The following is a 25,531-nucleotide window of genomic DNA, read 5'->3' as shown; positions in this document are numbered from 1 at the left end:
ATCGAAAACTTTAGTGTTTTTTTCAATTAGAATGCGGCAAAGTGAACAAACAAAATAAAAATCTTCATCAAATGATTACAATAACTCTTTAAATCATCTTTGGCTTAACTAAAACAGCATTATTTCGAAATAGTGCTCTAATAACACACAGTCTTTGATTTCACAAATATGTTTACAGTTCGAATTTTACTGGAATTCAAAGTAAAATTCGATTTGAATTTCAATTCAAATTTCATTTCGTTATTCGGAGCATTCGGTAAACTTCGTACTGCAATTCGGGGTCCGGATTCAGATATATTCAAATCCATGGATAACGAACAATTCGTCTGAATTTTTATTCGGAATGAAACAAATCTCACATGTCTAGTTGCTTGAAGCTAGCTGAAAACACTTCACAAAAGCTTGCTAAAAACTGTGCAAAAGGCTTGTTGTAAAAGCTGAAGTGTATGTGAACAAGGCCATAGGGAACTCCAGAAAGTATACTTTTCCATCAATTTGGGAAGGCTTTCTTAACTGTAACTGGATAAGCTGTTAGATTCCATACCACAATGGCAAAAACAATAAGAATCCATTTACTTCTTTGTGGTACGGTAACGCAGGTTATCTTTCTTATATTACATTAAGGCAGAGTATTAAAAATGTATGTGCTGCCAAAACACCCTACCATGCCCAAATTCACAAATTAATCATTTTTTTCATTTATTGCTGTGACCCCTTGGCCAGCTGTAGAAGGTGTGAAATCGTTCCATTTAGCCAGTATACACACCTTGGCGCCATATTCGGTTCACTCTAGTGCGGGCTGTGCAAACGCGGACGCAGCAGTCAATTCCACAAGGTTCACACCTAAGCGTTTTTGCAGCCCGCGTTTGCATTGGCACAGAAGCCCATTTATTTGCATTTCCTCAAAAAAAACGGTGCTTGTACCTTTCAAAAATGTGCATGCAGGGAAATCACATGATCTTTTTGTCCATGCGAATTTCCCTGCGTTTCCCACACTCGCAAACATGCTTCGGACTGAGATGCATTGGGGTGCCATTCAGAATGAATGGCACCCCTGCGTGTCTTCTAAGAGCAGTGCGTTTTTATTGTGGGTGGTTACGGATATGGGAATCACTGTGATTTCCGCATCCACAGCCACACGCATAGATTGGAACCTGGCGTTCATTAGAATGGGCTGCGGTGCCTGCGTTTTCTGCATAAAAATTTGCGTGAGCCTTTTTAAAAACGTGGCCGCAGGGAAATCACATGGTCTTTTTGAACAGATGAGGAAACAGATATAATTTTCCACACCTGCAACTAGCACAGTGTGAACCAAGCCAAATGAATCAAATGGGAAAGGTGCAATTTATTCTCGGAAGAAACCTGAGGCCCAGATAGTTCCTAGATCAGTTCACATACCAGAATGAACAAACATGTGGATGGGACCACATGACCCATTTTTGGAAAGCAACATATGGCAACACACTACCAACTGAAAAATAGATGGCTTAACAATACAGCAATGCATGTTACATGCCTTACCGTTTGTTGCATTAACACACATGTTGCCACAATGCAGAAGTGTAAATAGGCCCCTAACAGAAATAAAAACCATAATGAAGGATTTTTTCATCAGTTTAGGAAGGGATTAGGAATGAATTCTATAGCAGACATGTGCAATTTGTTTTTCGGTCTGAATATGAGTTTAAACAAATTTTTGTTTATGCAAAGATTCAGATGTGCTTGAATTAAAATAGTAACGAATTTTGTTGAGATTTCATTATTTTTGTTTTGTATATTGGTATGAATTTTAAAGGGAACCCCACGCCACATGTCCCCTGCCCCCTGGCCATCATGGCACATCAGTGTTTTTTTTTCAGAATTTTCTTTTCCTGCCATTCTTTTGTTTACATTTCAACTCTCAGTGGGCAAGCCTGCTGACAGCTGATGAGTCATCGGTTGTTAAGGATGCGGTGGCCGGCTTCCATGCCCGTTCCTTAACAACCAGCTATTCTTTCACACAGAATTCATAATCTGTCGATAAGTTTTCGACCAATCTAAATTAGAATCATTCTGAAAATTTGGAATTCATTAGAAAATTAATAAATGAAGCGAAATTAAACTAAACTAAAACGAAATTAGTAACATAACTAATCTATCCGAAACAAAACAAAGTTTTCCATTCTGCACATCTCTATTCTGTACTGTAAGAGTGAGTAACCTGTCACATGCTTTACCACATGGACTTTACCAAAGGACTGGGTGGCTTTCTTGCTGCTAGTTACCAGTATTTAGTTGTTTACAAAAAGTAGTAGTAATTAGGCTAGGTCCATATTGGCCCTCATTGTAAAATGCATCGTTGTGGGCAGCTGTCTTTTGGCACACAATACTAATTACATGTTTTTTTTTCCTTTTTTAACTTTATGTGAAGGGAAACACAGAGAAACCAATCAGCTTCTAACCTCAGCTTGTTTAATAGCAATAAAACCTGGAAGCTGATTGGTTTCTCTGCAGAATTGTAAATAATTTTGCCCTCTCTAGCTTTAGTAAATAAACCCCATAATGACACTTAATTTATGTCACTGCACCGCAGTGTGGTGCATTTCCCTGCAGTGTAATGACATGTTACATGTTTCGGCACTGCACTGCACTGCACCACACCCTACCCCATGTCACACCAGCTCTGTGGTGTGAACAGCGCACATAGAAACCAATTATTGCCTGCGTTTATTTTGTGCAGACAAATGCAGGTCACATAGTGTAAATGAGTTCTAAATAAAAAAATTGTTATTATTCTTTTGTTAGCATATGAGTGAATACCTTGATGATTTTCTCATTTAATTCTGTGACAGGTGGGATCGAAATCAGAACGCCATCTTACCAAAATAATATTGAAACCTTGGATGTAAAGAACCCTTTCAACTACAGCATAACCTGCGAGGACATTACATCTGACAATGCAATCTACTCATTCAAATTAAACCAGTCTGTTTTTAACATTTCCCGATGTACACCAGTTAATACTACCTGCTCATTTGATAAATGTAAAATCCCATTAATTTTTGATGCACCACCTGGTAAGTGCATTGCATGTTTTTTCTTTTGACTATTATTGTGCTAACTTATTATGTAATTTTGCTGGATTTTTTTTAGAGAAATATTTTACAGCTCAACTCCAACAAAAACTTGTTTTTATTATTTTGGCTAAACTTGGAAAAAGTGAACACTTTGGTCAGGATTTTTGTTGCTGTCTGAGATCTTTGTTTGGTAATTTCATTCCTGTTCCAAACTCTGTGACAAAATGACGATAACTTCGCAGAGGTTCTAATCTTTTCTCAATTTAATAAATAAGATGTGTTTTTTTTTTGCATTCTTTTGCCTCATTCACACGGGCATACCGATCCAATCATCCACACAGGATGCACAGGTGTTCCCATTCATGTCTATTAAGATGCAGTAGCTGCACAGACGCAGCTGCTAGTTCCAATTCAATAACCATATGGGTGCAGGTGTGCAGCCCTGAATGCTGACAGTGTGCATTCAGGGCTGTGTATCTGTACCTGCACGACTGTCAAATTGGGACTGGAAGCTGTGTCTATTCAGCTACTGGGTCCCAAAAGACATTAACCTCCTTGGTGGTATTCCTGAGTGTGGCTCGGGGGTGGAATTTCAGTGCCATTAGCGGTAACCCCGAGCCACACTCGGGGTACCGCCAGGGAGCATCGCTGGATCCTGGAAGAGGTTACTCACCTTGTCCCCAGGATCCCACTATGTATTCCTGCAGCATACGGCAGCCGGATCTTCCGCCTGATGCTCTGTGCCCTGGCTTCCGTTCCCTGCGAGCGTCACGTCGCAAAGGGGTGTAACCGGCGGTAAATTTGAAAAGTAAAACAAACAATCACACTGATATATTGTAATCCTATTGGATTACATTACTAAATAAAATAAATTGACATTAGTTTGCCCCCCAGTGCCCTTGCCTGCAGTTTTTACTGTACTTATATATATATATATATATATACACACTTTAACTTATTTATAGTTATTTATTATATTATAATTCATGATTTTGTGTTTCAAACTTTATCATACCCAAGATGTTATAAAGAAGAACGCACAGTAAAAAAAATCATATGTAAATAGTTGGTTTGGGCTGCTCGTTCCTTAAGAATTACATGCAAAATAATTGTACCACTTTCAGCACCTAAAATCTGAAATGATCATACCGCCAGGAACGTTAATTGGGCAGCTTGCGCGCGGATGCACGGAACACCTGTGCATCCCATGTGGGTGAAGATGGCCACTCACATGTGTATGGATCGGTACAACTGCATGAATGAGGCCTCTGTCTAGATTGGAAACATTGACCATTAACTCCAGTCCTGCAAAATCTCTCCATTGGGGTCATAGACCCAGTAAACTTTTGACAGATTGGCCTTTAAATAACTTTTTTTTTATATGTGGCTGTTTTGTGCCTTTTTCAATTAGGCTACATAAGGTTGTTAAAACTACATATCTTTGCTCCTGAAACTACCATACAGTTTGATCATAAATCTTCTTTATTTTTAATAGTGAATACTGAGATACTACTACTACAGTTTGAGTACATAATCATGTGAGAGGGAATTAAAATACATAAATAATAATTATTTTTTTGGCTAGAGAAGAATTGAAATGTTCTGTAAGATTTTATTTTATTTCTACAATGTATCTGTGACCCCATTGTGGTAGGTTCCCCTCACTTAAAGCCACTGGCACAGGAAGGCACAAACAGCAATAAAATATTGTCAGAAGTTATAATTCTTAATAAAGTAGCTTTTTGCTTTTATTTTCTGTATCCCTGTTGGAGAGATTTCACATTACTTCCTGTCTGACAGGAAGTGAGAGGAGATCTGCCCAACATGGACACAGACAGCAATAAAATCTGAAAGAGACTCAAATGAACATGTATGACAATATGACCCAGAACAACTATGCAGGTAAAGAACTCCATTGGCTATGTGTTTGGTCCAGGTAGGTGACTTACTAGTTGTGAAACCAAAAGGTGAGAAGGTCAGCCAAACAAGTAGCATCATTTGAAGGCGTGAATAATAATCATATACTGATTTTAGGTCCACTTCACCACACTTCCACAGCCCTTACAAGAATTTATTTCAGAGAGTTGAATTATTTAGCATTCCGTTAATATCTTGGATGCAACTCTTTAGAGACTGTGTGCATTTACCATAGGTATATTAACTAAAAAAAATGTATTTATTTTTTTTAAAGATGAAAAAAGTTATAACTTAACCGTCACAGTGGGAAATAATAATGCCATTTTCACCTGGACAAACAATGAAAATTGTAAAGTGATTGTGAATACCAGCTGCACTAACAGTAAGTATTTTGAATGATGAAACATTTCATGCTAGCTAAGGAGTACAGATAAGGATTGTCATTATCAAGGAGATGTAGATTTTACAAACTGGACATTTCTAGGGATAAATGCTAAATTATTCTGTTTCATGCTTAACCACTTTAGGACCAAAGGATTTTCCTGCTTTACGCCCAGGCCACTTTTTGCGATTCGGCACTGTGCGACTTTAACTGACAATTGCGCGGTGCTGCAACGCCGTACCCAAACGAAATTTACGTCCTTTTTTTCCCACAAACACAGCTTTCTTTTGGTGGTATTTGATCACCTCTGCGCTTTTCATTTTTTGCGATATTTATAAAAAAAAGCAACAATTTTGAAAAAATAACAATATTTTTCTACTTTGACAGTTAAAAAATATCCAATATATTCAATTTTTTCATAAATTTAGGCCAAAATGTATTTAGCTACATGTCTTTGACAAAAAATTCTCAATGAGAGTATTTTTAACCGCTTTAAGACCGGAAGATTTTACCCCATTCCTGACCAGGCCCTATTTTGCGATTTGGCCCTGCGTTACTTTAACGGACACTTGCGCGGTCGTGCAACGCTGTACCCAAATTAAATTTATGTCCTTTTTTTCCCAAATAGAGCTTTGCTTTTTTCTTTTTGCGCTATAAACAAAAAAAGAGGGACAATTTTGAAAAAATAACAATATTTTTCACATTTTTTTATATGAAATTCCCCCCCCCCCAAAAAAAAAATGTAAAAATCTAATTTTTTTTACATTTTAGGCCAATTTGTTTTCTGCTACAAAAAAAATCACAATAAGCGTATTTTGATTGGTTTGCGCAAAAGTTATCGCAGCTACTAACTACGGGAAATTTGTCATTTTTATTGTTTTTTTTAAACTAATAATGGCGGCGATCTGGCGGCAATCTGCGCGTTTTTTGCAGGAATGCGACATTGCGGCGGACAGATTGGACCCTTAACTGACATTTTTGACACTTTTGGGGGTACCAGTGACATTACTACATTAATCAGTGCTATAAATATGCACTGTTACTGTAAAAATGACACTGGCAGGGAAGGGGTTAACTTTTATTGGTGATCAAGGGGTTAATGTATGCCTGGTGCTTACTGACGTGTGTGGGGGGAGGGGACTGTGTGACACAGGCACAGATCGCAGGTTCAGCTATGCTGAATCCTGCAATCTGACCCTGCCTGTCACTTAGGAGATCCGCCTGCTTTGTTTACACAAGCCGGCGGATCTCCTCACTCGATCCCCGACGATCGGGGAAGAGCGGCGGTGATCACCGCCTCTCCTACCCTGGCCCGACTCCCGCTGTGACTGAATGCAGCGGGAGCGAGACTTCGGCGACAGTCCAGCGACATAGACCTACGTCGCTGGACGTTAACGAACCGCTTTGCCGCAGTAGGCTCAATGTGAGTGGTCGGCAAGTGCTTAAAGAGAAGCTTCAGTCTCCCCCCCCCCAAAAAAAAATTAAAAGTCAGCAGCTACAAATACTGTAGTTGCTGACTTTTTTTAAAAGGACACTCACTCCAGGGATCCAGCGCCGTCCTCACCTGGGCTGTTTTTTCAATGGTCTGTGTGTCCCCAGTGCCAGCATGTTTACATAGGGAAAAGGCTTCCCACTGCACTGTGCTTTCTAAATGGTGTCGCAGTCTTCAAGGGCCTGCAATGTGTCCCAGAAGGCTGCGGGCAAAGAGGTGGGGGTGAACTTCCGCTCATATCCCTTAGGCGTTCTGGGCAGGAGTGGGAATGAGTATCTGTCAAAACCAGGTACTCGCTCTCCCCAAAATTAAAAATTTCCAAAAGTAAATTTGCCCTTTAACAACATAACGTCTGCTCACGTTGCTGCTACTGCAGCAATGTGGCTCGTTATCGTCTAGCGATGTAGTACTACGTTGCTAGACTCCTCCCCCTGTAGGCAGCGCTCGCACGTTTTCAGTCACAGCGGGAGTCGGGCCAGGGGAGGAGCGGCGGCGATCGCCGCTGCTCTTCCCCAATCGTCGGGGAATCTAGTTTGGAGATCCACCCGCCTGTGTAAACAGAGCGGGCGGATCTCCTAAGTGACAGGGAGTGACAGATCGCAGTGTTCAGCATAGCTGAACATCCGATCTGTCCCTGACTCACTCAGTCACCTCCCCCCACACACGTCAGTAAGCACCAGGCATACATTAACCCCTCCCTCTCCAATAACATTAACCCCTTCCCTGCCAGTGTCATTTTTACAGTAACAGTGCATATATATAGCACTGATTACTGCAGTAATGTCACTGGTACCCCCAAAAGTGTCAAAAATGTCAGTCAAGGGTCAGATCTGTCCGCCACAATGTGGCAGTCCCGCAAAAAAAATCGCAGATTGCCGCCATTACTCGTTAAAAAAGAAAAACACCAAAAATGACAAAAATCTTTCCCTTAGATATTAAACGCAATAACTTTTGCGCAAACCAATCAAAATACACTTATTGTGATTTTTTTTACCAAACATAGGTAGCAGAAAACAAATTGGCCAAAAATTAAAAAACATTTGATTTTTACATTTTTTGGGGGGGAATTTCATATAAAAAAATGTTAAAAATATTGTTATTTTTTCAAAATAAATGCTCTTTTTTTGTTTATAGCGCAAAAAGTAAAAATCGCACAGGTGATCAAATACCACCAAAAGAAAGCTCTGTTTGTGGGAAAAAAAGAACGTAAATTTTGTTTGGGTACATCGTCGCACGACCGCGCAATTGTCAGTTAAACTCGCACAGCGCCGAATCGCAAAAAGTGGCCCAGACGTAAGACAGCAAAATCCTCTAGTGGTAAAATGGTTAAAGAAATTACATTCTTTTGTATATTATGCACATGGTGGTACAGGCCCACTTTGCTTAAGGACTACGTTCACTAAAAAAATAATAATAATAAATACACATCTTTTTGCTGATTAAAAAATGTGCATGTATTCTTTTATTTTACCCTGAAGCCTGTAAAGCATTGCACCTCTGATCAGCAAATCCAAGGTGCAGTGCAATGCCAGGATCCTGCAGACTCTCAGTCAGCTAACTGTCCATACTTCCAGTACAGGCAGACAGTCACTGCACTGCAGGACTAATCAATGAACTACGAGAATGCTCACCAGTGCCCTTGCAGTTTATTGAGAACAAAAAGTCGTCTGCCGCAGTTGGAGACAGTACTTGTAGTTCATTGATTCACAGGAAACTGTGAATAAATGACGCAGCCATGTGGGCAGGGCCCCGCATGGACGAGATGTGTTTGAAATGTGATAGAGGGTGCAGGGAGAAGATCCACCTCCCGCTGTCACAATGAGGAATTGGGGGAGTGCAGGCAGATGTGCTTTTGTAAAATGTTACACCCTAAAGACGGGTGTCACATGTAACATTTTACGAAAGGTGAACTTTTTCTTTAACTAGTTTTTGCCCACAGGAAGATTGACATTCCTCAGCACTATGCCCCTTACTTCATTTATGTTGGGCTCCAGTTTCTGAGACCATACTGCACTAAGGGTCCTTTCACACGGTCATTTTAGTTTTTTTATCCATTGATATCAGACACAGATGCACTTTTGTAGGGTCCGTTCCGTATGTCTGTTTTTTAACCATCCATTTGCGGATGAAAAACTGACATAATGTATGTCTATGGGATTGCGGATGTTAGCGGATGACATCGATGACATACGTTTTTGTGTCGGTTCCGTTTTTTTAAACGGAAAGCAAAATAGGGTTCTCTTCCATCTCAAAAAACGGAACTGAACGGAATCGACGCAAAACGGATGTCAGCGGATAGTCAATCGCTAACGTCCGCAATCCCATAGACATACGGACCGCCCGTGTGAAAGGACCATAACAGTGCTGATCTCACCCTGATTGGGTCCTGATCATTTAATCACCATGATAGCAAATCCCAGTGATCACATACAATGTTGTATGTATATATAGGTTTTCTACAAATATCTACCTGTCTGCTCAAGTGTATTTTGCCACGCACAGAGAACTGCATATTTACAACTGTTAAGATTAAGAAATAGAGTAGATGTATTTTAAGCTATAATGTAGGGATTTTTTACTTTCCCTGTACTTTTGTTAAAGTTTCACCATTTTGTGAAATGTATTGGAGTCAATGAGAAAGTGAAATAAATATGGATTCTGGTGGCCTTTTAGGGTGCAATCTTCTTTAAATAAGCCCTGAGGGTTACAGAAGCTCATTATTATTATTATTATTATTATTATTATTATTATTATTACTACTACTACTACTAAAAAAAGGCAAATAAAAAAAAAAAATAAAAGATGTAAAGTAACAGTATACATATGGTGGTCAAATACACAAAAATTTCAGCACTGGTACTTTTAGATGTGAGATTTTTAGGTTAGCTTTTTTCTACATAAACTGTAACTTAAGCTAGCATTAGGGAGTAGAGTAAGGGATAGGGGCTAGCGGGATAATTTAGAGGTTAACTAAGAATTAGGTAAAGTGATGGATAGAATTGCATTTTAATATTAGCTTAGCTGTTAAATAAGAAGTATGGAAATGAAAAAAAAGTAAACATGCATGCTCACCTAGGTAGATTAAGTATTGGTCCAATAGGTAATCTGTCCCCTGTTGCCTCTTAGACCAACAATGGAGTGATCACATGACCACTGATTGCTTGGTTCTTGATCTTCACTGAGCATAAAGTGGTGACTGTCTGTCACCGGCTCTCTGCCCTGCCCCTTCAGTACTCATTGAAGCACTGGGCTGTGCGGGGGGCAGGAGCATCTGGCTCAGGCTCAGGCTCACAGGCATCTGGGTGGATCCTAACCTTAAAGTCAAGATCTCTTGAGAGTCTGGGCTGGCTCAGTGATGGCTAAAAGCCTGCAGTTGGCTAAGTCTGGGTCACAGGAATGCAGAACTAAGTGCACTCCTGTGACCCAGAGGAGAAGTGGAGCAAAATGAGCTTTGGCCCCATGTCTCCTTTAAAGGATATCTAGTCCAGAGACCAAGTAGGGCAGAATGAGGCTGTATAAAACCAAAAATGAGTGCAGTGCTTCTGTAACCTCCCCATATTCCTTATATAGTGCAAATCATGTAAATGCTTATTAAAATAAACAGGTTAAATCCAACATATAAAAACTCCCTGAAGGGCAAAAATACATACAATGAAAACTGATATATACATAAAGTGCAATGTGTTCGTGAACTAATTTAGTATGATTAAGTGCAAATTGTCCATAAATCTGCTCTAATGAGCTAATTCTAAATCCAAACTAAAAAAAAAAAAAAAAAAAATCTCATCCAAGTGTTTATCCACTGTGATGTGAATGAAACAAATCCATAAAGCACATGTGTCAATCCTCCACCTATGAGATCTAAACGCTCACCTCACATTATGACCCCTGTTTTACCAGTGGGTCATAATCAGCTGTTCCCCTCTGGGGATATTGTTAGGTCTATGCAGCGATCTGTCTCCCCATATCTCCAATATTCTCCTGTCGGCTCTCAGTCACAGGAACGGATAGCGTAGGGCGATTCCAAATGAAAAAACTAAACGAAAGATCTAGTGCTCTCTGCGTGAATTTTAATCCCAAAACCAAGAAAAAAGTGGTACACTCACATAAATGAGCACTTAAGCAGTCCTAGCTGGTTCAAACATATCAGTAAAACTTCCAAGATGGCCGCGGGTTCAATTAAAAGGCTTCATCCCCTATACGCATATCGTCCCTGGGCATGGACTTCCAGAGCAGGGTTGAATGAGGCTGTAAGAAAGGTAGCAGCTTTGCTTCCATCATTTTGGCTGATATTGTTAAGTTTTCAATGGGCAAAGAGAAGTTTCCCCATTTGCATTGTGACTGTGTAGTAAAAAGAAAAAAAGACAAGAGAGAAAGCACCGCTATCTAAGTGTAGTGGGTGAAAAATACCATGAAGGAAGGAAATTGATAAGGTAACGGCCTCACATCTGAAGAACTTGGGTACCACATACCAATAGGTAGTCAGCAGGATGTCAAGCAGGGGGCTGTCTCCTCAGTATCTTTAATGGCCATAGGCACTCAGCAAAGTAAAAAAAAAAAAAAAGACAAGAGAGAGCGCACCACTCTCAATGTCACATTTGTGTGATAAAGCAGCTGGAAGTGGCCTAGATTATGTCACATGTGAGTGAGCGTGGCTGTGCGTTTCAGGCTCCTTTCACAAGCCAACCTGTTGGCATTGAATGCATGCAACAATAAAAATCTGACTATTTCTTTTTTTTTTTTTTAAATAACAAACTTGTTATGTTTACCTGCTCTGTGCAATGGTTTTGCACAGAGCAGCTCTGAGCCACCTCTTCTCAGGTCCCCCACCAGTGCTCTGGGTTCCATCCCCTCCCCACTTGCTATGGGGGCATGCGTGCTCAGCCCTGCCCCCTGCTCCCTCCTCATTGGCTCTGATTAATATCAACAGGAGCCATGCCTCATGTTGCTGTATCTGAGCCAATGAGGAGCGAGAGAGTCGAGAAAGCCTCGGCTCTTGTTCACATTTCTGGATCGAGATCAGGCTCAGGTATGTATTTAGTGGTGGCTGCGGTGGGGAGGGGAATGTTTACTTTACTGACAAAATGTCTGCCTTTACAACCACTTTAATTAAACAAATCATTGTCATCAACATGTACCCATTAACTGTCATTTGTATCAATTGAATTAGCGTGTTTTGTGAATCAATAAATGTTTATCCTTTGTCGAACAAGGTAATAGAACCATTCCTGGAGATGATAAAGTTTCTGGGTTGCAGCCTTACACAAACTACACTTGTAATTCAAGCGTATTGTACAATGGAGCACGTATAAAGACAGAATCACGAAATATAAGAACTAAGATTGCTGGTAAATATAAAACTTGTATCATATCTTTTCTTTTAATACACTGATTGTAATGAAGTTCTTATGTATTGTATTACACTATATTTCTGAGTGAACAGGAAAAGTCTGCTGTGTGAAATGCCAATAATAGGAGAGAGAAAAGGAGATAACTTTAATAAAAAGTGTATTAGTAAGTTTAACTAAAGCCAAAACTTTCTATTTTATTTGGATAGATTGAAAAGAAATCTGATGTTTTTTTTTTTTTTATTTCTCCATCTGTGCCCTATAGGGGAGATTTAGCTTCACTTCCTGTTCTGTAGACACAAAAGAAAGTGAGAAACAATCTCTTCAATATGGTTATCACCAGAGTGTTTCTATTAGAAGATTTCCCTTTTATTTCTGTTCTGGTGGCAACTTTTGTTTTTGCTCTAATTTTTTGTCTCAGTGATAATGAACACCAAGACGAATCCAGAGAATGTATCTCCCTAATAAGGACACAGACAGTGATCAAAACCCGACAGTGATTCTAACCTCTTACTACTCTATCCAAAACTAAAATAGAAGTTTGGACTTTAGATAAACTTTAGGAAATATATAATACCTATGTATAAATATTATCCATTAAATGTTGACGGGATCTTTTTAACTGTTTTTACAAACTTTTGGGCAAAATCAGCAAAATGAAAGCACCTGGAACCTCCTTTAGGGAATAGGAGCCTTGACTGCTGGAAGCATGGCATCACTGTGGGAACCTAAAAGGGAAGTTAAGTAGCTCCCTTAAGATTGGCTACAAAGACCTGAGGTGACTGGGTGGGGCCTGAACTCTAGGAAAAGGCTACGCTGGGGCACATCCAACCTCTCTGAGGAGATTCAGCCGTCACAAGAGTTGACCACCCTCCCGCCTGTTGTGATGTTTTGTCACGGCTTTATTGGTGTTTTTTACCTTGCCAGCAATTGATGTTGCTTTATGGGCTATGCCCTCAAGTTAAATTCTGGGGTCAGTCTAATGTCTGTCTGGCACTGATGGTAAGGACAGGCATCTTAGACTATGTGAGTTTATGTTTTATAGGTGCTCACAGTATAAGAGCCTATTCACACTGCCGCGACTTGTCAGCCTGACAAGTCGCGGTCGGTCGCGGTCCATTGAGTAGTACAGGACCCGTTCTAATAGGAGCGACACAAGTCGTTTCGACTTAGAAAAAGGGTCCTGTACTACTTTGGGGCGACCTGGGAGCGACTTGCATAGACTTCCATTATGTGAAGTCCCTGCAAGTCGCCCCCCGAAGTCGTGTCGCCTCAGTGTGATCCGGCTCTAACTGTGACTGGTATTGTTGTTAGGTACATTTGGAAAGTTGCTACTTTTGCAAAGTTCAATAAAGCTGTGGCCTTGCCCTATTTTCAACTTAATCAGCTTCTGTGTCTTTTTTGAGGGCAAAGTATTGGTTTATTAGTTGGTCATAAATGAGCCTATGCTTCTCAGCAGTCATGCATAGTGGCCCCTCTGCAATCTCTATAAATGGCAAACACCCACAATATACCTGGTAGCCTGAAACCAAGTCATCTTAGGCTATAGTTTTAGAGAAGAATTTTTATACATGGCAAGAAAGAGGTACTGTTGACTGAAACAATATAATGTTATTGGGTAATGCTGATTAACTGATTTATATGAAGTGTGTTTTTTAATGATTATAGGTCCACTTTAAGTAGCACTTTAACTGTAAAGGGTAAACTGTAAAGGGTAAGAGTTCTCCTACTGTACTAGGGTTTTTGCACATGAGCCGCCTATGTGTTCAGCATAACTACAGTCATATTTTCTCCAACCAGGCAGCCCAGGTGCAGTGTACAGCCTGTCATTACAATGAGGCCTCATTCAACCCCCTTTCACATCGGGGCGATTTGACATGCAATTTGACATGTCAAATCACAGCCTATTTCCGGCAATGGCACCATCTGAATTGGTGCAACGCCAACTTTGCAGCACCAAACCGATTTCATTAAAGTAGTTCCTGCACTTCTTTTGGCGACTTTGGGGACCATTTCAATAGACATCTTTCAAATCATCCCCAAACTCACAATGAAATGCGTGTTTGAAATTGTGTGAGTAAAGCTCAACTATTTCAAACCCTCCTCCAATGTGAATGAGGACTCATACCACGTGCAGAGACTTTCATTTTTCTGCATGCGTCCTGCAAGGGCACAAAAAAAAAAGTGTTTTCTATGTGCCCTGTTTACACCACAACACTGTTTTCTTCACAGAAAAGAAAACTGATGTGACATCAACACTTTGGTGTGAACAGGGCACATAACTGGCATGCATGAAAACTGATGTCAAACTGATGTAAACAGATGTCTCTGCAAATGAAATCTGCGCGGTTGTCATGCATGTATGATGTGAACGAGCCCTGACTGTGCGCCAATGTACTTGTGTATACAATTAGGCCTCGCTCACACCATATGTGCATAAAAACTGATGGAAAAACTAAGCAGATTTCACTTGCAGAGACACGTGTATCCATTTGTTTAATACGTGCGCTAATATGTATGCTGACATCAGTTTTCATGCACATTTTGTATGTGACCTGCTCACGTCACAATGTTAATTTTTTTATTTTTTTTTATTTGTTGAACTAGATGGACTTGTGTGTCTTTTTCCAACCTGACTAACTATGTTGATGTTATGTCAGTTTCATTTCCACGTAGAAAACTACATACAAGTTACAGATTTCTATGCATAAAAAATCTGCACGTGATACCAGTGTTGTGATGTGAACAAGGCACATAACAGAACGATTGTTTTATTTGAGCCCCTGTTAAAGAGGTTGTAAACCCTCTTGTATAACTTTTACCTATAGGTAAGCCTATATTAAGGCTTACCTATAGGTGCTATAAATATCTCCCAAACTTGCACCGTTTAGGAGATATTTACAGCGCAAACTGCCGATGACGTCATCGGCGCAGGCGCTCTGAGGGAACGGCCACCCGTGCCGTTCCTTCAGAGCTCGGTGCCGTGAACGGCGGCTCCCGCGCGCATGCGCGGGAGTGATGTAATCGCGCCTCCGGCCAATCAGATGGCCGGAGGACACGAACCCGGAAGCGGGACGGCAGGACATGTCGCCGTCCTGTCGCTGAGGTGGCGGCACGGCGGGGGCTTCGTTTTAAGGTAAGTACTACATAATGAGCTAGTATGCGATGCATACTAGCTCATTATGCCTTTCTCTTTACAGGGCTTTTTTTTTCTCGTTTTTTTTTTTTTTACTTTACTTCCTCTTTAAAGGCATGCAGAAAAACCAATGTCTCTGCACATGGTGTAAACGAGGCCTTACTATCATAAGCACAAATACAGGACACAAGCGTTTGCAAAGAATAGAATATTTCCTATTTTTTTTTAAACACTCGTAAGCTGTATTCATGTTTAGGGTAGCACCACCATATACAAAAGTACAGTGATGCATGCACAACCATTCATGTTATTGACAGGCAGTACACTGCACCTGCGCTGCCTGGGTGGAGGACTGTAGTTATGCTGAAGAGAATCAGGAATCCTGTGTGTAAGAGTCCCTATACAGCTAACCTACTCTTACTCATTCACACTTGTGTGACTCCAAAAGGTGTGCAGTTTCCATTGCAACTTTACATTGCGACTTTGATGCAACTTTGGTGTGACTTGGATGCGATTTTGGCTTTGGCTATTGCACATCTGTCACATTGATAACATTAAGATGCAACTTTCATGCGACTTTTAGGAGTTTACATTGCAGTCTGTGGCACTCAAGTCATATAAACGTCACATCAAAGTAGTGCAGAAACATTTTTAAAGCCGCTGCTAATTTAAGTTGCATAGATTTGAAGGCTTCCATTGAAAAACATAGGCTGCAACTTCTCATGTGACTTTATGCATCCAAAGTCGCATGACAAGTTGCAGAAATATGAATGGAGTCCAAATGCATTGCAGCAAAGCTGATGCCTACATGATTTATATTCTTCACCCACCTGTTAATGTAACTACATCAAAACTAGTGTCACTAAACTACTTTAGAGTCAGAACTGTAGTTCTTTTGTTCTGCATAGACGTAACATGGTGGCCTTTATTTTATTTCGAAGCTAAATAATTAATATGTTTTCAATATATTTTACCTCGCTTATACAGCACCTGGAAACGTGGAGACTTTTTTTTGTGAAACAACAAACACAACAATTAATTGTGAATGGGAACAGCCAAGTGTACTAAATGGACCATTGGCTGGATACAATATAACCTGTAGTAAGTATTTGGTAAAAAAAAAATATTGCTATTTCACTGTCAACCTATATATTAAACCAAATATTCTCAGAGGGGATTCAAGGACCCAAATACTAGATGTCCAAAGAGTGACTACTGAGCCTGCAAACTATTTTAATAAGGAACTCCGGAATAGGCAAAAATCATCCATTAGCACACCCCTTACACAAAACACTTAATTGTAAATACAATTTTGAAAATCCTTTACGAATGAGGAGAAAAGTCTAACTGAATTTTTAGGAAGTCATCTCTGTAATTCAAAAGATAAGAGCATCTGCCCTGCCAAGAAGGAGGTGTAACAGCAGGGATCACATCACATTCTCCCCCCTCTCTCTCTCTACAGGAAAAGGAAACTACACTTCCTATCAAACACAGGGAATTGTAGTGAATGTGGGTGGGTACATTAGGGATCGACTGATATCGGTTTTTCGTTGCTGATACCGATATTTTGGCCATTTCATATCGGTATCGGCCGATATGGGCCGATATTTTGAGCATTTAAAGTTTTGCAAAGTAAACACAATTTTCAACACAAATCTATTACTGAACATGTTAATGTTTGTTTATTAACATTTTTAACATTAACCACTTTGCCACTGCTCACTAGAGCTCTACTGCGGCAAAGTGGTTCGTTATCGTCTGGCGACTAGACCTACGTCGCCAGACACTACCCTTTCTCGGCGGCTCACTCCCACTGTATTCAGTCACAGCGGGAGTCGGGCCAGGGGAGGAGCAGCGGCGATCGCCGCTGCTCTTCCCCGATCATCGGGGAATCGAGTCTGGAGATCCGCCCGCTTGTGTAAACAAAGCGGGCGGATCTCCTAAGTGACAGGCAGGGTCAGATTGCAGGGTTCAGCATAGCTGAACCTGCGATCTGTCCCTGTGTGACTCAGTCACCTCCCCCCACACGTCAGTAAGCACCAGGCATACATTAACCCCTCCCTCTCCAATAAAATTAACCCCATCCCTGCCAGTGTCATTTTTACAGTAACAGTGCATATGTATAGCACTGATTACTGTAGTAATGTCACTGGTACCCCCCAAAGTGTCAAAAATGTCAGTCAAGGGTCCGATCTGTCCACCGCAATGTCGCAGTCCCGCAAAAAAAAAAAACGCAGATCGCCGCCATTACTCGTTAAAAAAAAAACACCAAAAATGACAGAAATCTTTCCCGTAGTTAGTAAACGCAATAACTTTTGCGCAAACCAATCAAAATACGCTTATTGTGATTTTTTTTTACCAAACATAGGTAGCAAAAACAAATTAGCCTAAAATTTATACATTTTTTTGGGGGGGAATTTCATGTAAAAAAATGTGAAAAATATTGTTATTTTTTCAAAATTTACTCAATTTTTTTGTTTATAGCACAAAAAGTAAGTCATCAAATACCAACAAAAGAAAGCTCTGTTTGTGGGAAAAAAAGGACGAAAATTTCGTTTTGGGTACGGCGTTGCATGACCGCGCAATTGTCAGTTAAATTTGCACAGTGCCGAATCGCAAAAAGTGGCCCAGACGTAAGACAGCAAAATCCTCCGGTGGTAAAGTGGTTAAAGGATCATTTTTCACACCTTAACTGCATGAAAACTGATAGGAAAACCGTACTTGCAGGGACATCAGTTTCACATCATCTGATTGTGGATGATGCATAAACTGCTGCAGTAGTGCACTCACTCACTGCAATGAGTTTAAATCACTACTGCAGTGCAGTCAGTGCAAAACTGCTAGAAAAAAGCTAGACAAACAGCTAGACAGTGGATTGGAGTCAGGGGACTACCGCTGCAGTAGTGCACTCACTCACTGCAATGATTTTAAATCACTACTGCAGTCAGTGCAAATTAAACTGCTAGAAAAATAGCTAGACAACAACAAACAGCTAGACAGTGGATTGGAGGAGTCAGTGGACTACTGCTGCAGTAGTACACTCACTCACTGCAATAATTTTAAATCACTACTGCAGTGACTGCACTGCAGTAGTCATTTAAAATGATTGCAGCAGTGAGTGGCACACAATTGCAGAAGTAGTCCACTGACTCCATTTCACTGTCTAGCTTTTTTTCTAGCAGTTTTGCAGAAAAAAAGCTAGACAGTGGAATGGATTGGAGTGGAGAGGACACTAGTACTATACTACTACACTTTCAATACTCCCAGTTAAGTAATATTATAGTGCAGAAAGCATAACATTTCAGCATGTTCACCAGTTACCTTTGGTGGCTGGCTGGCTTGCACACTGTGGTGGGTGGCTGGCCGGCACCCCTTGGTGGGTGGCTGGCTGGCTTGCACCCTTTGGTGGGTGGCTGGCTGGCTGGCTGGCACCCTGTGGTGGGTGGCTGGCTGGCACCCTTTGGTGGGTGGCTGGCTGGCACCCCGTGGTGGGTGGGTGGCTGGCACCCTGCGGTGGGTGGCTGGCTGGTACCCTGTGGTGGATGGCTGGCTGGCACCCTTTGGTGGGTGGCTGGCTGGCACCCTGTGGTAGTGGCTGGCTGGCTGGCACCCTTTGGTGGGCAGCTGGCTGGCACCCTATGGTGGGTGGGTGGCTGGCTGGCTGGCACCCTGTGGTGGGTGGCTGGCTGGCACCCTTTTGTGGGCAGCTGGCTGGCACCCTATGGTGGGTGGCTGGCTAGCTGGCACCCTGTGGTGGGAGGCTGGCTGGCTGGCACCCTGTGGTGTAGTGGGTGGCTGGCTGGCACCCTTTAGTGGCTGGCAGGCACCCTTTGGTGGGTGGCTGGCTGGCACCCTGTGGTGGGTGGGTGGCTGGCACCCTGTGGTGGGTGGCTGACTGGCACCCTGTAGTGGGTGGCTGACTGGCTGGCACCCTTTGGTGGGTAGGTGGCTGACTGGCACCATTTGGTGGGTGGCTGGCTGGCACCCTTTGGTGGGTGGCTGGCTGGCACCCTTTGGTGGGCAGCTGGCTGGCACCCTATGGTGGGTGGGTGGCTAGCTGGCTGACACCCTGTGGTGGGTGGCTGGCTGGCTGGCACCCTTTGGTGGGCGGCTGGCTGGCACCCTATGGTGGGTGACTGGCTAGCTGGCACCCTGTGGTGGGTGGCTGGCTGGCTGGCACCCTGTGGTGTAGTGGGTGGCTGGCTGGCACCCTTTGGTGGCTGGCTGGCAGGCACCCTTTGGTGGGTGGCTGGCTGGCACCCTGTGGTGTGTGGGTGGCTGGCACCCTGTGGTGGGTGGCTGACAGGCACCCTGTGGTGGGTGGCTGACTGGCTGGCACCCCCCTTTGGTGGGTGGGTGGCTGACTGGCACCCTTTCATGGGTGGCTGGCTGGCACCCTTTGGTGGGTGGCTGGCTGGCACCCCGTGGTGGGTGGGTGGCTGGCACCCTGTGGTGGGTGGCTGGCTGGCACCTTTTGGTGGGTGGCTGGCTGGCACCCTGTGGTAGTGGCTGGCTGGCACCCTTTGGTGGGCAGCTGGTTGGCACCCTATGGTGGGTGGCTGGCTGGCTGGCACCCTGTGGTGGGTGGCTGACTGGCTGGCACCCTTTGGTGGGCGGCTGGCTGGCACCCTGTGGTGTAGTGGCTGGCTGGCTGGCACCCTGTGGTGGCTGGCAGGAACCCTTTGGTGGGTGGCTGGCTGGCACCCTCTGGTGGGTGGCTGGCTGGCACCCTGTGGTGGGTGGCTGACTGGCACCCTGTGGTGGGTGGCTGACTGGCTGGCACCCTTTGGTGGGTGGGTGGGTGGCTGACTGGCACCCTTTGTGGTGGGTGGCTGGCTGGTACAGGCCCAGGGACTGTGGCTGGCTAGCTGGTACAGGCAGGGCCTGTGGCTGGCTGGCTGGTACAGGCCTGTGGGTGTGTGGGTGGCTGGCTGGCACCGGGCAGCTGTGGGTGGGTGTATGTATGGCGGCTGTGTTAAACACACTGTGTGCACTGTACACTGCACTGTCACTCACTGTCCCGAGACTCCCTGACTCCAGTCTAGGCTGTGGGAGGCGGCCTAAGAAGGCAGAAGCTGTCCCAGTGCGCGGAGACGCGTGGCACAACATACGCAATGACGTCACAACAATTTCGGCAATATCGGTAGCCTCCAGGGCCGATTCCGATATAGCGGAGAAAGTGCATATCGGCCCTCGATATATCGGCCTTGCCGATAATGGGTCGATCCCTACTGTACATGTTGTATGTGTACTCACCCGCTTCAGCATAAACTATGCCCCCTCATTCTCCAGCCTCTGGCCACAACAGAAGATAAACTAATTATCCTGAAATGCTGTTTCAACCACCTGGCCTCCAGAAGGGTTTAGCCCAATTCATGAATTGGCCATTGTTTGCTATTCAGCACTGCGCTACTTTAACTGGCAATTGTGAGGTCATGCAACACTGTACGCAAATACAATTTATATCAATTTTTTCACATAAAGCTTTCTTTTGGTGCCATTTAATTACTACTGTTTTTTTTTTCTTTTTTTCCCTTTTTTAAATGAAAAAAGACCAACTATTTTGGAAAAAAAACATGTTTTTATTAGTTTCTGTTATACAATTTTGCAAACAAATAGTCTTTCTATATGAATGACTATTGAATGACTATTGAAGATGTAGTCTGCTAAAAATAACCAAATCAGTGTATTTTATTTAGTCTGTAGGAAAGTTATAGAGTATTTATGATCCCCCTGGCCTGTCAGGTACCCAGCCTTGTGCCCTGTCTCCCTCTCCCTTCCCCACGGGGGGCTTTGTAACTGGGGTGCCTGGCGTCCTAAGGGGGTGGCAATTGTACCTTGTTTCTTGCTGGTTCTAGTTGTGGATCCTTGAGACCTTCATTTTGGGAGTCACTGGCCGCATGGCACGCCGTGGGCGCTGCCATCTTAATTGTTTTTTCCCACAATTATAGGAAAATAAAGAAATAAAATATTTTTTTGTTCACATTTTTTAACATACTGTCACCAGTGCAGTACAGTTTCACCATATGACTGGTGTGGCAGTGATCAGGGGTACTGACTGATGACAGTAAATGACATGTAAAAAAAAAATATTTTTTGTATTTTTTTTTTCAAATTTTTACTATTTTGTTTTTTACATAATGTCATCAGAGGAGTTCAGAGTCATCATAGTGACTGTATACTACTCTGGGAGGTTGATCAGGATTTTTTTACCCTGTTATTGCTTATAACAGTGAAGATCACTGTTACAAACAATAGTTTTAACTGACAAGAATGGCTTTTATTAATGACAGCCTGCTTACCATTGTAATTCTGTGACTGGCTACAGCTAATTAAATGGCCAGGTACCAAGTAATATTTGTTGGCTAATCACAGCTTCCACAGCAATGGAAGCAATTCATGACAGTTTTGCTTACATGTAATCATGTGATTGCTATGATTGGTCATAGCGATCACATTATACCCCAGCAGTTCACATCAGTTGGGTCCCTAGCACTGTGATCTGCTGTGTTCACAAGAGGGTGCGCCAGTGCACATGTGCTGAGCGACGTATCAGTACGTCGATCAGCCTGAAGCTGCTGTCTGCCCGCAGTAATTGTACTATGGGCAGGCAGCAAGTGGTTAATTCAAATCTGTAAAGAGAAGCGCACGCAACCTCAGGCAATAACGCTTTATTAAAGGACAAAAACACAGTACATTGGAATTGCACTCACACTTTTCCTTTAAGACAATCACTTTACAGCATTCCAATAGGAGCTACTCGCTCCTCCCGTCCCTCCTGATGGTGACTCTGCGGTCTCCTCATCCGCAGCTACCGCCGCTGTATCCCCGCTCTCCTTCACTTCCTGTGTTGCCTAGTCACCGGATGCTGGTTCCAGTGCGCCTGCGCACTATACCGACATAATCAACGGCGCCTCAGGAGAGCCTCAGCCAAAGCCGGAGCCACAAGTTGTTCGGAGCTACGAGGTGGGGGATTCAAGACACGGGTGCACTGCCTCTGCTGTTGCTATGGACATATAGCAGAGGCAGTGCACCCCCCCCCCCCCCAGTGGAGTGAGAGAGGAGCAGCAGCAACCAGGACATTTCAGCTTAAAAGCATACAAACAAAGGAGGTGAACACATGGACAGCGCCATGGGCTGATGAAGTACTCCTCTTTGTACTTGTTGTACATCAGCATGTGCAGGATCTGTTCTTTTTGATTAGCAAGTGGTTAATCACTAACTAACTATAGACATATGCCCATAATTAGATTTCTTATCCACAGTTTCTGCTGCTTGTATTCTTACATGTGATCACATTCCTGGCCACAATACGACAGAAACAAAGTGTCAGGACATGCTGGATTACAGTTAACTAAATATGCGCATGTGATGAAAGCCAGCATTTGGTCCTGCCCCTTTATTGCTGTTCAGTGGGGCCAGGGATGAGTCATCAGTTGCTATGACATGGGCAAATTAAAATTGTTTCTGGCCATAACTGAGTTTCAGTGAAGCATTAATAAAGTAAAAGAAACCATTTGAGGTGGGTAGAAATGAATATCACGTAACATGCAATACAATTTTCTGAAAAAATATTCATGAAAAAATAACAATATCACATGTATGCAATACTTCATTTTGAAACGCAAACATATTTAATGAAAAAAAATGTCTCTATCGTCCATTGACAGACGCAGCCTCCATTTTCATTAGCCATTGGGTTATGCTGCCCCCTGCAGAAATAGTTCTAGGCAGCAAAAATTTAAATCTCCACTCCACGGGGCTGTCCCCACAGGCATAACCCACACACCTCAGCAAACCAGTTTGTTTCTGCCTAGAGAAGGAGTAGGACCTCGGTTTCTTGCTGGGACTTCGGTCTCAGTTTTTTATTCTTTACGGAATATTTTGTTTTATTTCTTTTTGCTCACTTACTGAACTGAACACTCCTGGTGATCTGCAAGCAATGCCAGCTAGGGTTTTGCACTGGATAATCTAGATCCTTAAGGTCTCCCCAGCCTGGCCTACGAGCTTGAGCAGGTTATATTCCCACACTAGGCCTCGTCACGACAGTGCCCCTTTCCAGATGGGGATGAGCCTGCGAGCAGATGCCTTACTGGGACGCTGCGACCTGGAACGCCCTGAGTCGCAGCGTACCCCTCGGCTGGCAGCACCCCCACTTCGGGTGGGAGAATGTCTGCCCAGAGCGGAGCCCACCCGGTCCATGGTATGGTGAGTAAATGTGAACCCCCTTGCCCCTGGTGGTCTTGGGGGGATGTGGGCCCTCTCCTGGGGATAATAGGACCCGTAATTCCTAAAAGATCCCCCTGGCCTGTCAGGTACCCGGCCTTGTGCCCTGTCTCCCTCTCCCTTCCCCACGGGGGGCTATGTAACTGGGGAGCACCTGGAGTCCTGAGGGGGGTGGCAATCGTACCTTGTTTCTTGCTGAGTCTGGTTGTGGATCCTTGAGGTCTTCATTTTGGGAGTCCCTGGCTGCATGGCACGCCGTGGGTGCCGCCATCTTAAGTGTGGGCAATGTATAATATTTTTCCCATTGACTTGTATAGGGCAGCTATTTTCCCAGAGCTTCCTATTTAATTGCATTGGCAATCATTTTTGTGTTGTCCTATTGTACTACACGGGCAGTGTGACCTTTCACATCCAGGCCGAGGTAACTTCCTGTGATTCTACTTCCTCCTGCACAGACCTATGAGGTGGGTTTACTGTGGAGGTGGTACAGTACTGGGGTCTTTGTGGGCATATCCCTGCACACTCTGCTGTTAGTGTATATTTAACCGCTTGCCGACCGCCGCAAGTACATATACTGCGGCGGTCAGCCCCGGCCAGGCAAAGTGACGTACCGGTACGTCACTAGCCTGTGAGCCAATAACGGGCGAGCGCGCCGCCGGAGGCACGCTCCCGCCCTGGCTCATTCCCTAACAAGTCCGCGCGTATGACCGGCGGACCCGATGTCACTCGCGATCGTCCGCTGTGAAGGGAGAAAGGCAGGCGGCTAATGTAAACAAAGCCGCCTGTCATTCTTCCCTGTGTAACAGCAGAGATCTAACGGCCCTGCTATGTAGGACTGTTGATCTCTGCTGTTACATGAAAAGCCACATCCCTGCACAGTTAAAAACACGCCCCTAGGGACACACTTAACCCCTCCTTCCCCAATAAAGTTAACCCCTTCCCTGCCAGTGTCATTTTTACAGTAACAGTGCATATGTATAGCACTGATTACTGTAGTAATGTCACTGGTCCCCCCAAAAGTGTCAAAAATGTCAGTCAAGGGTCCGATCTGTCCGCCGCAATGTCGCAGTCCTGCAAAAAAAAATCGCAGATCGCCGCCATTACTCGTTAAAAAAAAAAAAATTACAAAAATCTTTCCCTTAGTTAGTAAACGCAATAACTTTTGCGCAAACCAATCAAAATACGCTTATTGTGATTTTTATTTTACCAAACATTTGTAGCAGAAAACAAATTGGCCAAAAATTTTAAAAATTTAGATTTTTACATTTTTTTGGGGGGAATTTCATATAAAAAAAATGTGGAAAATATTGTTATTTTTGCAAAATTGTCACTCTTTTTTTGTTTATAGCGCATGATAAAAAAATCGCACAGGTGATAAAATACCACCAAAAGAAAGCTCTATTTGTGGGAAAAAAAGGACGACAAATTTGTTTAGGTACAGCGTCGCATGACCGAGCAATTGTCCGTTAAAGTCACGCAGTGCCGAATCGCAAAATACCGGTAGGGCCTGGTCAGGAAGGGGGTAAAATCTTCCGGGGCTTAAGTGGTTAAGGGGGACTTTGCAGACTGATGCGATCGGCGGTGGGAACGGCGATCGGCACTTCTTAAAGTGACAGTACTCCGTTTTTATGTTACTTTGATTATGTAAATTCACCCTCAGACCCACTCAGTGCGATACCCAGACCGCCCGGATCGCAGTCGCTGGCCGCGATTTTAGCAGCTCTGGAAGCCTGACAAAAAAAGTTGATTTTGTCATAAAAAAGTTACAAGCCGAAAACGCTGCCTTCTCCATCATTGATGGAGTCCTCTAAATCAGAGGCTGATATGGTCGCCACCTGAGGGGTAGATGTCCTCGCAATCGGATGATGAAGAGGACCTGTCTTTTCAGCTGCAGTGCGGGGAACGTGCTTTGGTGGAAGCCCTGATTGTTTCAGTGAGGGAAACTTTAAAATTGGCAGATAAGCCCACGCCACC

At 43.3% G+C, this 25,531-nt stretch overlaps 1 protein-coding gene across 1 annotated transcript in view; it reads left to right on the top strand.

Moving 5' to 3' along the window:
- The window catches only part of PTPRC (protein tyrosine phosphatase receptor type C), a 230,074-nt gene that overhangs the window by 106,661 nt on the left and 97,882 nt on the right, over positions 1 to 25,531 (top strand). Inside the window, exon 7 of the mRNA XM_082266341.1 lies at positions 12,061 to 12,195. Within this exon, the coding sequence (XP_082122467.1) occupies positions 12,061 to 12,195 (135 nt within the window). The remainder of the gene's footprint in view (positions 1 to 12,060; positions 12,196 to 25,531) is intronic.

The sequence above is a fragment of the Pelophylax lessonae genome, assembly GCF_965119305.1.
Source record: "Pelophylax lessonae genome assembly, chromosome: 8".
Taxonomy (NCBI): domain Eukaryota; kingdom Metazoa; phylum Chordata; class Amphibia; order Anura; family Ranidae; genus Pelophylax; species Pelophylax lessonae.
Note: the sequence above shows the minus strand (reverse complement) of the source record. Positions and strands in the feature narration are given on the sequence as shown.